We start from the raw sequence: 15,345 nt of genomic DNA, 5'->3' as shown, positions 1-15,345 counted from the left end.
TTTTGGACACACTGGCCACTAAGAACGGGCTCGTTTAAAAAAATAATTATATCACGAAAGAAAAACTAAAATCGGCGGGAGCAACGTACGAGTAGTCTTTGGATCGTTACCTATTGTTTGTTTAGTGATAAATGTTTTTTTCTCCAATATGCTTGGAAATGCCCGTCGCATAACACTCGACTCGCACTTGGCCAGTTTCTTTGTGTCCGATATCCTCTATACTACTCCTCTATCCTAGTCTTCTATACTATTCTTTATTTTAAACTACCACCGGATCATCTACCTACCGCTTCGACTGATTTACTTCAAGCGGTGATTAAGTATATACGTACATATATAGGTAAGGTACTCAGTAAATTCGGAGCACCAAATTTCTCATACTCTTCGCTAGTCATACCGTAATTTTTGTCCGAATCATCGTTTGTCATATTTTTTTCCCACTGAAACCTTAAAATTGTCTGGAATATTTAAATGGTCATCCTACTCGTACTTATTGAAAACTAAAGGTTAACTAGGTTAGGTTTGTTTTGTAACAATTCTGAACAATTATTGGATTCAGAGAAAAAAGAGTTATGACAAACGATAATCTGACAAACATTACATTCGGACTTTCAATAAGTATGCAAGCCGATATGGACCCCAGTAAATTAGATAAGTTGAAAAACCTCCGACATTGTCATTACAAAGTTTTATACCTATCTCAAAAACGGCAGAACTAATTTTAATTAACTTAGCTAAGATCCTCAGCAAGGAAACTCGTTTTCACTTAAAAAAACCGCATCGAAATTGATCCGTCCGTTTGAGAGCTACAATCCCACAGACAGACATGCCACAGACAAGGTACTTTTAAATCTGATATTAAATTTCGAAGTCCCTCGGTATTTCTATTTCGGTATTCTTATTTGTTCCAACATGTGGTGATGTTCTCGCAAAGAAATATTCTTTATATTTCACGATGTGATATTGACACGCAATACCGTCCGGCTCCACACAAAGAAATGCACTAAAGGGGCCTTGTACTATAATAAAATACTGTCTCTCTGGTACGAATAGGATGATGTGATTATACTACATACTATATATATTTACATTCATTGTATCAGAAGAATAACTTGAATTTTCTTTCTACCTTGCGTCTTTATTCTTTAGAGAAATTTAAGTTTCAAGTATCAGGTGAGATACAAATAGAATTAAATATATGTAGGCTTCTATTGTTATACGATTGTATCATCAAAATCATCTACCTATTGTCATCGAAATGGGACTTAAATAAAAGGTTTTGGTGCACGTGGGATCATCCAACACAAATTGGTTGCCAAGCAAATTCTAGCCGTAAGTACGTAGGTACTTTAATAATGTGACAGTAATGATTTTACAAATGAATAAATTGGTACCTACAATTATTTAGCCATGATCGTTTACTCACTACTATCTCTCATGTTTCGTTCTAGATTTTTTCAACTATTAATGGCACAATATTCTAGTAAAGTTGTCCCCTGATGGACAGAGCCATAGCCATATTTAAAAAAACACTTTTTTTGTACAGAAAATAGTTACCTACTTGTTATAATGCAAGGCCGGAAAGTTACCCCGGACAGTTACGGAAAGTTAGTTTTGCAATGAGAGCTTAAATTGAAACCCGAGTAATTGGGGCTCTTGGATTTAAAGAGAAAAGCGTGGCTTAAAAGAAGAATCCTGAGTTTAGATCCGATATTTAAGACTCGTAATGCTTAATAACAATAACTCTACAGCCGAGCAAAACACCAGAGAAATAGCGTCTACAACAGTTATGCTTAATTCACTTCTCGGAAGCGTAATAAATAATGTATAATAGCATAGGTAATTGGCTGGAATTCCCATTGCACACATGTTGCGGTTCTGGCTTAAATCGATATGGTTAGTTTAATGAAAACACACGTAAAGCGGGTAAAACGACATGCATCTGTTTCTTTTACGGACACAAAGCATTTTATAGCAAATTTATCGCGATAAAAATTTATCACGAGAGGTTTGGCTAAAAGTGGAGTTAGTATGGCTTAGTGTGGTCGTTTATTCGTTTCTTTTCATTTACAACTGTAATATACCTCGTTGAGTTTCTTGCCGGATTCTTCTCAACGGAGGTTTTTCCGAACTGGTGGTAGATTTTGTTTTGACATTCATAAGTGCTTGTTTTGGCCTAAATTGAATAAATATATTTTGGCTTTGACTTTGATTTTGAATAATACCTCCTCATTTTAGAAAAATATGGAAGTTACCCGCAGTTTAAAAAAGAATGAGAAAAGTGGGTTACACTTAGTGTACTTAATGTATAAGTATAGTATACTCGTAAATAGGTAAACACGTTAATCTATAATACACGCACATCGGGAAAAAAAGTAATCTACAAAATCATTGACAGTGACATGATTCCAGGAGATAACAAAAGACAGTGCAGTCTCTTGGATATTTCCCGCTCCCTAAGTTATTTTAATTTGTTTTATATATTTCCAAAATGCGTGTTGCTATTCCTACTTGAATTTATTGTTATTGATATGGAAATCAAATGCCTTGGACACGACAACGAAACTTGGTGCATTGTAACTACTTACTAAACGTAAACAACAGGTGTTACAATGATGATGGGACGGAGAAATTATCGTTCTACTCTCAAGTTTCATCTATTGACCGTTCCGTTTATAGCCCGCCCTTAAATGCGCCCCAGTTAGTTCGAGTCACCGCCAGAGAACGAACATTTTATAAGCCAGCGAAGGAAAGTAGTAGAGCTTTAGAGAGATTTCAATGGCAAGATAAACTCGGCGTAAAGGGCAGTTTAATAAGTTAATTTCCTTCAGCCAGAGGTTATTTATATAACTGCTAGTCGCTACTTGCGACTTTGCTCGCGTGAACATTTAGATCGAGTAGGTCAGAATTTCACGTCTCTACACATTTAGCGATGAAGATTTAGGAATTTTACTGAGCCGCAGGAATATTGGGTATTTATTCATATCAAATTCATGTAAACGCGTCCATTCGCTTTAGCGCGAAAGTGTAACAAACAAATTCACGCACACACACATAAAAACAAATTTTTGTAGTCAAAATATAAGAAGGAAAAGTTACTCCAAAACTATTTAAATAAATATATATGAGTATATATAACGTAAGTAAGTAAGTAAGTAAATCTTTATTTGCTAGAATACGTTTACAAGATCTACAACACAAGAACATAACAACAAGAACGTCTCTCTCCCAACCAACAACCAACTCAGCCAGCGATGTTGAGATATATAAATTATATAAAAGTATGGATGTAAATTTTCTAATTCATAATAAAAAAGCTGGATCTCAGTAATACCAAAGTACCCAGGATTATTCGCAATATAAGTAGGTAGGCTCATGAGCCTCACAGATTAAAAAGCAGTTGACCTGAATTTGTCACTCCAATTACCAAGGGAAGGTTTTCACCGAGGCGGCTGCTAAACGGGAGCCTTCGGTGTTACAGATACAGATCACACAGTACTATCCGTACAGACGAAAATATTCATAAAACCTAGATTAGTCGCTTCGCTGTGTGCGTTGCTTTTTTCCGACGAAATTTTGAACTCATTGCACGTGGGAAAAATCACTTTACACCGGCTAAACAAGTGGGAAAACTTTAGCAACTACGCACAGATCACATGCCGGAACTATAATGAAGTGATTGCCAGCATCGCTGTATCTAAATAATATTTTATTTACCCCTGTGCAGAGACTACGTAAGGCGCACGTCCGCCCACTGGGTGCCTTACAACGCCCACGGATCGTCTGAAGTTATAATTCAAGGCAGGTGCATGGACGTTACACGATCCTAAGTGCAGGCTATAAATAATAACAACATTTTGAAAGCACTGAGAATTTATGTTGTTGACGTCAATGGTAGGTAGGTGTAAAATTACAGTATTTACCTATCAATTTGATAAATAAAGTAGGAGGATAAACTGAACATATGCACAAGTCCCTGCGGAGTGCCCATAAGTTTGCATTTCCGCGCCGAATTGTGATGCCAATTATAATTCCCAATATATAATATAATTGCCAATAATAATTAGCCCAAAACTGTTTTTAAAATTACAGCCATTGACTTGAGCTAGAGACTAAAAATTTGGCAAGTATTTAATTCGTTTTACTGTAGTGAAATAAGTAACATGTTAGGCTGCGAGAATTTCAAAATAAATCTTTTTGCTTTAACCCTTATAAGGCCCCATTTATTGGAGCATACTACCACAAAATCAAAAGCAGCTATCGAATACATACCTGGCAAAGGATGTTTTTAAAGCTAGTAGTATTTTCAATAATTACAATGAATATGGTAATTTATTACTAAAACAATAAGGTTGCATTTCCAAATCAATGCATGTGGTCACTTAATAATGTACCTATGAGACGAGAAGTTTTTTTTTAATTTCTATGTGCAAAAAAGAGGCTCTTCGCGTGTTCTGTTTTCAAACAAAGAATACATTTGTAGAAATTCCCACGTACCTACACAATAAAGTGTAGAGATAACCAAGAACACCTACAATAATCATGTTTTTGTAATAAGTTAATAACTAGGGAAATACATCTAGTTATCTACAGTACAGTATACATTGCGACAAGCTTTTATGTATTTTAAATTGTGTAATGTGCTCATAGGTAGGTACTAATGGGTCTAATTTAATTTAAAGTTTATTGTTTCATTTTAAAGTATTTCAATAACACCTTGTTTTTTATTTTAAGCGGCAATTACACTGAGTCGTTCACCTAATGCGGTCGCCGAATTAGTATCAAACTACTTCGGCGAACGAACGTCGTCTTTACCTACATTAGTCTGATGTGGCCGATTACCGTGTTCTTTACACTTTTGCGGTCGCCGCATGAAGCATGCGGTGAACGACTCAGTGTAATTGCCGCTTTATTTGTATCGGTCGGATAGGACTTTAAATCTTTTCTCGGAAATTTGAAAGTATCAATTAACCGTGAGATGTCGCAATGGTTTGCTGATGCGATAGCACGCGTGACGATGAATAAAGATGAATCGATAACGCTATGATGTAAGTCCCGCCGATCACCAACACGGCTTGATTACTGTCAACCATATCTCGTAAACCGGTTGCCTGTTTTCTTTGAAAATTTACTAGTATACTTATGCGATAAATGTCTGCGTGTAAGACAATATCATTAATTACTTGGTTTATTGAGGTTGCTTAAAAATTTTCAAGTGTAATTTAATCGTTTAACTTTTTGCTTGAGGAGCCGTAGGTTAAACTTCTAGGCTACCAAGGTTTAAATAGTTGCTCGGAGGTGAAAGCCCGGGTAGTCACTGAAATGGGAATTCTGATATTCCCGGAGGGAGCTGCGGAATTACTTTGCTGAGCCGTATATTCAATATTGAAGGTTCTACCGATAGCTCAGTTTCCTCGTGCCGTCTTTTGTTTCCACAGCGCAAAACACGTTTTTAAACACGGAAATATTTTTTCTGAAACATGGTCGGAAATGCTTTCGTTCCATTTGAAAACAGAACACGCAAAGAGCCTCCTTTTTGCACATCGAAATTAAAAAAAAAACTCGTCTAATAGGTACATTATTAACGTATGCCTTTAACCCTTAATAAGGTAGAGGCGATTTAGTGACCACATGCATTGTTTTGGAAATGCAACCTTATTGTTTTAGTAATAAGTTACAATAGTCATTGTAATTATTGAAAATACTACTAGCTTTAAAAACATCCTTTGCCAGGTATGTACTCGATAGCTGCTTTTGATTCTGTGGTAGTATGCTCCAATAAATGGGGCCTTAAATTGGGTTAAAGCAAAAAGATGTTATTTTAAAATTCTCGCAGCCTAACATGTTATTTATTTCACTTCACTTAAACGAATTATATTAATTAAAAAGAGCACAGAAATAATTCCTTTCCAATATCTAAATGTTTCAAATGATCGTTGACTCAATCAGGAAATGTCGTCGGGTGGAAAAGTTTCAGCGCAAAATTTTGTCGGCAATGGTGGGTTGCCGGTATAGGTCTGGGGCGGTCAAATGTTAGGCTTCAAGCGCCATGTGAAAGTAATGGAGTAAACAAACACGCCGCTGAAAATTAATTTTAAACATATCGTAAAACAGGCGACTATTATGTTGTCTGATGAATAAATTATTATTATTATGTTCTTTATTTTTCTTTCATTCTTAGGTTTAGGTTTTTATAATAGTTATAAAAAGTAAAATACAGGAAAGTACATACAAAATAAGAATATTATAAAAACCTAACCTAGTTTGCCTGGCCAGGGCCGCAGAGTGAGGAACCTCCGGACGATGCGTGCCGTGTCCAGAAGTGCCGCCTTCTGTATCTGGCCCTTGATCCTATTATCGATGAAAATGGACCCCCATTTGACATTTCCGAGCGTTTCAGCTACTTGGCTGCTGGCAGCCAGCTTCGCTTAGGGTCGAGTAGGTAAACCGATCAATCTCCTTTCGGCCTGTCTTTCTATGTATATCTTCCAAAACACCTTAAATATTACACCCTAAATGCGATTTAACTCACTGATTTTTCATAGCAAAACCCGCCTGTTTGAGCTGCTGAGGTGAAAATTATAATTAGATATAAGATATTGTACCTACATCTAAACGGATGCGCGCTTTAACGCTCGGTGAAAAAATTTAGTCTGTGCCAAATAAAAATTAATGAGCATTTGGATCTTATTGCATTATATTATATTATATTATATGACCATAATTTGTTAATTGCTTTCTTGACAGATTGGCAAGTCTCGTCATTATTCATTTTGACTATGTTTTGTGTATTTTTGTGAGGTTTCTTTGTTTGTTTTTCATTGATTACCTATCTAAGCTAAACCTTTTAAAGCTCTTGACTCATTTGATTATCTTATGTTTTGCATATCCTAATAAGCTTATAATTGCGGCACAGATTTACCATACTTCGGCTAGGGTTAGCTCAGAAGATGTTACGGATAGCTAGCTCCTTCCGGACTTCCAATCAGTTTCCATTGTATGGCATACATAGGTATAAGACTATCTACATATGATAGTGCAAAAAATTTTCAAAGAACTCGAAATGTTCAGAGACATTTATTATAAAATACAAGTATAGGTATGCTTGCTTAAAATTTAGAAAACAATATCAGAACGTAGCGAATTATTCACGCTGAAGTTTTCTAAGCAAGCAAGCTTACATAAATTTGACAATCGAAATGTAGACTGCAGTGCATTAGATTTATGCAAAGTCTATTAATACCTACATATAACATTGATAACTTAGAGGAAATTAAAAATCCAACAGATAAGTAATACGTATGTATTATTGGCACCACGTCGTACCAGTATCGTATAACTATACGTATGCCTAACTAGGCAGGCTATAAAACTTTCTTACCAAAATACTACCTTTAGGAATGTGTTGTTTTAGGAATTCTTTAATTCCAGGTCAATCTTCATTATTTTTGTTATCTTTACATTCACCTCTTGTTTTATTTATTTAAAAACCGGAACATAGGCTAAAGTTATGACTTCATTGAGTAAAGAAAGTCTTTTGTGTACGGTACGTGATGCGTGTGAATTGTAAACATCCTTTGATTATGAACGTGTGCGGTCATTGTTAGGAAACACTTATAGATGTCAGTGTGCATTCGGGCTTAGACAGTGGTAGTTATCATTAATGTCGGCCCACATGCAGACCGTGAGTACTTTTGACCTAAAATATTAATAAAAGTTGGCAGTAAAAGAAAACTAACTTTTTATAACCGTTTTTTCTCAGATTATAATTTTAGCTCTTGTGATGGGGGAGGTAAAAGCAATGAGTTGGAATTTGCCTGCAAACAAAGTTCAATTTAATCCTGTTCCCAAAGAAGAACCGGATCCAAAGGTGCCTGCTCAATTAGCCAAGGAAACTACCACGGAGAGAATAGAAACGCTACCTAGTATATTTAACGCAGCGAAACTGAGTATCGGGACCAATCAAAAAGGAAAATTGATATACGCACCAAAATCACCTACACAAGATAAATCTCAAGATGCTATTTTTTCCGAAGGGTTAAAGAATTTCATTAGTTTACCAATTATAGCGCAGCCTTATGAAAATTATAAGATTCTCATCGCTACGGCGCCACCACAAATACGGTTATATGGAGAAAAGGCTGAACCAGTAGTTATATACGTGGTCTTCACGGACGACGACTCGCGCGCGACAAAGGCACCGAACATACCTTCAATATATTTCGTGAACAAACATGACGGACTGCTTGATCGCACCAAGAAGGAGAAGGCTTTTCCTTTATTCATAGTAGACAACAACCGCACAGTCACGGGTCTAAGAAGCAAGGAAATTGCAAAATATGTCAGTTTTAAAAGAAGATTTGACTGATCCCATTTACATACCCCACCAATAATCTATGTACGTGCATAAGAGCATTGTGAATAATTTATTGGTTTTGAATTGTATTAGTAAATGTGCCCGTATGACCAACAAGTGTTGTTGATTGAGTGATAGTTTGGCAGTGTATAGATGTGCAGTCGAAAGTCACCGAAGCCGCGATTGAAGCCTTTGTCTAGTTTAGTAAGTCACACAAACACACACACACACACACACACACACACACACACACACACACACACACACACACACATACACACACACACACACAGCCACACAGCCATATATTATGTAGTAATGATGTTAGTTAATCACACATTTACTAATATTGGCCTACTTTTAAGTCTGTATTTTTATAAATCTAGTTATTACGAGTACTTATTTAAGATCTTTTGTCACACCACAGGAATTAAATTTTTAGTGTGCTATTGTGCTAATATTTTTTTAACGTAAATCAAAAGTATTTGTGTTGTTAATAGAAAAGGTATTCTGGACACAGTACCTATTTGATATTTAATTTTGTCTCTACAAGGCGTACCTAAAATAAATATCTGAAAATTTCAGACACCGCAATTGTCTTTGTTTATTTTACATTAGTTTAATGCGTAATAATATATGTTACCTTAATTATATCAAAATATTCGTATGTTCTGTTTTCACTGTACCCATACAGTGAAAACAGAATAAACACAACCTGCTTCTTCTAGGTAATCGAGTCTACTTCATGATTCTGAAGAAAGAAATTTTAGCTTTTCAGTTATTTATTCAACACCTTTCAATCTATGATAGGTACGCAATGCTTGGTTTACCTTATGTTTACCTGTAACCGTATAATTCGCGTGCGCCTAATGGTTGCTATATTTTTGCGCTGTATACGTAGTCCTCGCCTCTCCGCGAGAGCCATCTGTGATTTGTTATTCGAATAAAGTAGGTGTATTGAGGTAGAAAGGAAAAAAGCGCCGTCAGTTAAAGCTTCCTTATGATAGTATACATTAGTTCGCCTCATTTAATATAGAGGGCAGCTGGTGCTGCTACCAAAATATTAGTCAAAGTTAAACTGAAGTTGTTTTCCTAGTTTTATTGTTGTTTGTATTAACTTACCTTCTCATCTGCTTGGTTCAAGTTGAATCGATATTTAATTGACACCAGGATCAGCAAGAAGACTAAACCTTGTTGGCAACACAATAATTTTAAACTACATATTTGTCTGTTATAAATAATATACCTATTCTCTTATATTTTATCTACCTAGCTCTCTTGCTAAAATATATGGTTGTTTGTTTTACTATTGTCACCTCGTGTTGGAAATTTTGTATAAATAAAATAGGTAGTAGAAAGTATGCAGTGATAGATAAGACACTACCTTTAAGATGTTTATGACCTTGATTGTACCGTGAATTTACTTGAGGGTGTCAATTTTCTTTTCGCGTGGAGTCAAGGTGGAGACTGGCATACATTTTTCATTGTTACTCTAAAGAGTTAAAGCGCATTCATGATATTTGTTCACGACTAGCGCAAAAGTGACGTACCTATCTTATTTAGGTTATCATTAAACTTATTCCACTGCAATTTTGGTTTTATTTCTGTTAACTCAGAAATCACTAGATAGAGCCAAATTATAGATCACTGATTGACCGGATTCCACTCACCGAAAGAAGAGTCATGTAGGTAAAGGAGAGTCTTGCATTACAAGCGGTGACATAATAATAATTATGCTCTACCCTGTAGAACATGCGTGTGCATGCGTTACTTGCCTGCCACTGTTATAGTTATTTTTACAACTGTATCGTTATAGGTGTCCTTAAAAGACGAGTTGGGTTTTATGAAACGAGGCGTAGCCGAGTTTCATAATAGGGTCACATCAGTATTTTAAGGTCTAATTACGTACAGTTTTTATCTACATTCATCGTCAAAACAGAAGGCACTTTTATTCATACGCTTGAAAGCTGTTAAGTATATTAAACACACAATAACAGATAGGTCAGACTTATGTACTTAATGTATGTAGGTGTGTATAACTTATCTATCTACTAGTCATTTCATTTGGTCGTATATTGTTCCTTCCCAATTTTAAGAGCACTGAGTCTGGCTCCAAAAGCTCCACTTAAGGTAACAAAGGAACAATGAGTAGGTACTATGCAATAAAACAATTATTTAATTTAGTGTATCAAGAGTGTATCATTATAAATTTCTTGCCCGTTGATACAGAATATTCATTAGGCTGTCAACGGCATCAACGCGTCAAATTTTACTGATGTTGATGAAATCAAATTAACGACTCAACTTTTGAGGCGTTGTGTTTGATATATATATATAAGTGCAACATTTTCGTAATTTCACGAGAAACGTTTATTTTGGCTATAAATTCTATTTTACTAATACTTTACTCGGAAGGAAATATTTTGTCTACATACAAGAGCAGCTAAAGAGAAACCAATTAGGTCAGTTTGGTCAGTTTGTCGGAAGACCCCTGTAAATGCTTTTCAGGATTTTAATGGTGATTGAATTTTTTTTCCATATAATGGTGGTGGTAGATGTAAAGTATAGAGACATCTGAGGGCATAAAGATCAATTAGCTTTAAAATATACCTATGTACAGTACATAATATGTATACACAGGCCGACTTATGGTTAGTGATATAAAGGTGTATTGATATTTTGACATCTTGGTAACGTAGATTTTGTGACCCTACCAACGACATCAAAAATTACGGTATTCAGACTTTTCTTATTGGTTAAGTAGGTAGGTACTATAAGAGTTACCTTCATACCACAAGTTTTAGGATAACTGGCAGTGCCCTATTGTTTTCAATTTCCCAATAATTTGTATGAAAACACCTTTTTTACTTAATAACTGTGGTATCTTAGATTAGTGTTGACTTAGAAGTTTGATTTTTACACTGCTCCAAGAAGTGCACCTTGTTTCTGAGGATAAGGGTTTTGACAGTTGGAAAGACAGACGGAAAATAAAGTGGCCCTTTAAGGGTTCCGATTTTGCTAACTGAGTTACAGAACCCTAAAAACATTAGATTTGCGTAGATACGTTAAACTGCGATTGGCACATCGCTACATATGCTAATGCTAAACCTTTAAACCGAGTAGAGGTTATAATTGAGATTCGAATGCTAATGATAGTGTTACGAAAATCTGATACAAGTGTTTAAACATTTTTTTGGCAACCAAATAATGGTGGTCGTTACTTTTAATTCTGTTATATAAAATTGTTTATCTACTTATAAACATACTCGTATAAAGCTGAAGAGGGTCGAAAGTCTGTACGTACATGGAAGATATCCGAAAAAAAGTTGGCTGGGGATACTAGAATCGATAACAGAACACGTTCCAACAGTTTTTAAATTTTTTCTTCTGTTTGTCTGTTTATCTGTTTGTCGTTTATTTGACTGCACATCACGTGAGAATGACTGACCGGATTTTGACGCAAAAAAATTCAACCCCTAAAAGGGGGCTAGCCACTACAGTCGATTGTTTAGTTTGCATCTGAATCTTATGACGCTTCTTAGGAAGGAGGTACAGTCTTTTTTTCAAGCGTGCTACGACTATCGAGTACCCTGCTAAATTAACAGAGGTCGCTGAAATTAATACGTTGTGTCTGACATGACATGGATAAGCCACTGAGGAAGGATCTTGCCAAATTAACACTTAAGTTTAGAAGAGGGGGTACGGATATCAACAAAATTAATTTAATAAACGATTTATCAATACAACAAAATTAAACGACAATAAATTAATTGCCACACATTGCACAGTAGTGCAATCTTTTGGGAAACTGAGTAAACATAAAGTAACAAGTAAACTAAAAATGAGTTCACACAGTTACGTACGTAGTGGTAAAATCAATACGCATATTAACCACGCGTATAATTCTTTATATAATGGCCACGAGGGTGGGCAGTACTTTTAAAAAAATACATTTTTCACTGTCGTTTGCGGAGTAAATGCCAAACGATTTGGGACCAGTGTTGTTGCGATAGCGATAATTTGAAGTTGATCAATACTATCGATAGTATCGATAATGAAAATTAGGTAATACTATTGAACTTAATCAATACTATCGATAGTATCGCGTCAAAAAAGTCGATACTATCGATGCTATCGATTGATGGAAAATAAGTAATACTATTGCTAAAGATTAGTAGATAGATACTACTAGTTGAACATTAGCAAAACTATCGATAGTATCGATACTATTGATCTCTAGCAATAGTATCGACTTTTATTTGACGTGATACTATCGATAGTATTGACCAAGTTGAATAGTATCGCCTTATTTTCACTATCGATAGTATCGTCAAGGGTCGATAATTTCGATAGGACTATCGATAGTATGCATGATTTTCACGATAGGTACTATCGATCGATAGAATATCTTTATCGCAACAACACTATTTAAGAGTCGCATTTTATACGCGTTACCACCATTGCTTCCTTCCTTCGCGCTGTTATCGTTCATCCACCATTACCTCTCATATTTCGTTTTCTAGTTTTTTTTTACCGTACCTACAACAGCAAAAACTACTACACACTGGCCTAATTTGCAATCGGGTAAAAAAACAAGAACAACCATGCCTTCCGGAAAAAAAACGAATCTTTCGCAAAAGTCTCGCAACGCATTGAGGCTACAAAGGGCACGGTCTCAGGAGTCTGAAGAAGACTGCGGCGAGAGACTCAGTGGCGCTCTAGCCAGGCAGGCCGCTTTGCTTTTGGCTGAAACGGCAAGCCCGCTCGAGTCTGGGTTGCGATCCCAAAGACATCGAACGCAATTTTTGAGATCGCTCGATGTAGGAAAATAGTAAGGGAGGATTTAAAATCTTACTCCTTGAGCATTAAAGATGTGTAGCTTGCTTATCAGATTTTTCAGTTATTATATAGCCGTAGTTTGAAGGGATGGGAAACGGGCAATGCGGGATATTTAACCTCATTATAAATTAGTGAATTTAAAAATCTACGCAGACGAAGGCGCGGGCAAAAGCTAGTTATAAATAAAGCGAATATTATAACGAGTTTAGGTACATTGTTCTGGCAGACATACCATAAAGTGGCTTTTATCCCCGATTAGACTGGTGTTGGGGGATAACGCCTTATAGGTACTTACTGAGTTTTATTAATCCTTCCGGTTGCGTAATAAAGTAAACCCATCTTTAACCCGGTCGCCGCCTCGCGCTCGCGCTCGCGCCCGCCCGTGGGCCCGACACGGCGCTTTTACTAATATAATTAGTTACCTACGAGTACTTACTTCCTTAGCATCCCGATCAGATAATTGTATACCAAGCTACTTTACTACACATAAATGTTTATCTATAGCTTATGCAGCGACTTCGTCTGACAAGAATTTGTTTATTCGTTAACCCGCGGGAACTATACAATTCTCCGGGATAAAAACTATTCTCAGGGTCTCAAACTGTATCCATACCGAATTTCGTCTAAATCGGTTTGGCGGTTTAAGCGCGAGGAAGTAACAGATAGACATTAAACAGAGTTTCTTTCGCACTTATAATTTTAGTACGGAGGCTAAGAATAGTAAGAACTGACCTCAGACCCCAAGTCATCTTGCATTAACCACAGCACGACTATTTTCTATTGTGCAATAAATAATCAAAACATAAGTTCCACCATTTTGTGAATTTTAATCAATCGAAACCTGTTTTACTATATGTAGTGGAATTTGAGCTAAAAGTTACGGTTTAAAATATTGGGAAATAGATACTTTACTACTTATTCTAAGCTGTGTTATGTAGGTGGCATAATCGTCAACGGCATATCAGTAAAACTAATGATTGATCTGAATACCTGCCAAATAAACCAATTTGCTTTGACATCTATGTACTAGACTGCATGTTTCTTACATCAAAATGGCGCACAAAAACAGTTCACAGCGCGGTTTTGTGAACAGTTCACTATAGTCTGTTGACGTGCGTGACAAAGGTTGTGTCAAAGTAATATTGATAATTGATGCGCCGCGCGTTTTGTTCCAAACAGCCAGTCTAGTGCCGTAAGGTACATAGATGTCGATGCGTCCGTGCTTTCTTAGCAGATGCAGCTTTGGTTCAAATAAAAAAACCAACCTTAAAATAAACGGAACTTATCTAACTTATAAAGAAGCAATAAGCATTAACGATCCTTTTTTTTCATCACACTTGCTCGTAAACAGTGTCATAACATGCAGGCTACCTTGGTTGCAACCCCCCAAATAAAACCCTCGACCTTAATGTGCTTGTCATGAAACCCGTGGTCGGTAAATGAGTCATTGCGCGTACACATTTTCTTGCCATGAAGCCCAAGGTCGGTAAATGAGTCAGTGCCCGTACTGATGCTGCTGCGCCGTGCCGCGTGCGCGTGCGCGCGCTCTTGCTGCAGGACCACATGGTCCACATGCACACGCACGTTGCGGCGCATGCTGAGGGAGGGGGAGGTAGAGGGCGGCGCTGCCAAGAGCACAGCCTAAGGTATCGCCAATATTTGGAACAATTAAATTTTTTCTTTTACAAATATAAAATTTTACTCGCAAATGTGATGAAAAACATTGTATGTCGCACGGGCGGTACTAGAATTACGAACATCAACTCATTAAAGCCCTCAGTCTTCGACTTCGGGCTTCTAATAGACTCTCGTTCGTAATTCCTTATTTACCGCCCTTGAGACACAATGTACTAAAAAGTATGTCTCCCAGATCGATGTTCTATTACGAAGCAGGTAGGTATACATGATATGTATGTTTACGTATGTACTTATAATGTATGGTGACTTCAGTGGACTTTAGACTTATATTTTTTTACGATACTAGCTGGTTTTCAGAATTCCAGCTACTAGAGCCACTAGAGGTATTTATTAGATGGGACAAGTTCACAGATCTATTATGTGACTATCTACGTCTTAAAAAAATCCAGCTAAAAGCGTTTCGGACACGCCTAAGATAGGGTTCCGAAGCCATTATGAAAAAATCAAGTAAA

The 15,345-nt window shown here is 36.5% G+C and overlaps 2 protein-coding genes across 3 annotated transcripts in view; one reads left to right on the top strand and one right to left on the bottom strand.

The window, feature by feature from the left end:
- The window catches only part of LOC141434641 (frequenin-2), a 209,919-nt gene that overhangs the window by 21,953 nt on the left and 172,621 nt on the right, over window positions 1-15,345 (bottom strand). The gene's annotated exons all lie outside the window — the stretch shown is intronic.
- LOC141434630 (uncharacterized) lies at window positions 7,614-8,951 on the top strand. Its single transcript, XM_074097057.1, has 2 exons — window positions 7,614-7,684; window positions 7,763-8,951. The coding sequence occupies exons 1-2, from the start codon at window positions 7,664-7,666 to the stop codon at window positions 8,366-8,368; spliced, it is 627 nt and encodes a 208-aa protein (XP_073953158.1). The 5' UTR covers window positions 7,614-7,663; the 3' UTR covers window positions 8,369-8,951.

This window comes from Choristoneura fumiferana, chromosome Z (assembly GCF_025370935.1).
Source record: "Choristoneura fumiferana chromosome Z, NRCan_CFum_1, whole genome shotgun sequence".
In the NCBI taxonomy this organism is placed as follows: domain Eukaryota; kingdom Metazoa; phylum Arthropoda; class Insecta; order Lepidoptera; family Tortricidae; genus Choristoneura; species Choristoneura fumiferana.
Note: the sequence above shows the minus strand (reverse complement) of the source record. Positions and strands in the feature narration are given on the sequence as shown.

What these genes read in the sequence shown, in the direction of transcription:
- LOC141434630 (XM_074097057.1), top strand. Translation starts at nt 7,664, where the DNA reads ATGTCGGCCCACATGCAGACC. An exon ending in TGTCGGCCCACATGCAGACC is followed by an intron (nt 7,685 to 7,762) that starts GTGAGTACTTTT and finishes GTTTTTTCTCAG; the next exon opens with ATTATAATTTTAGCTCTTGT.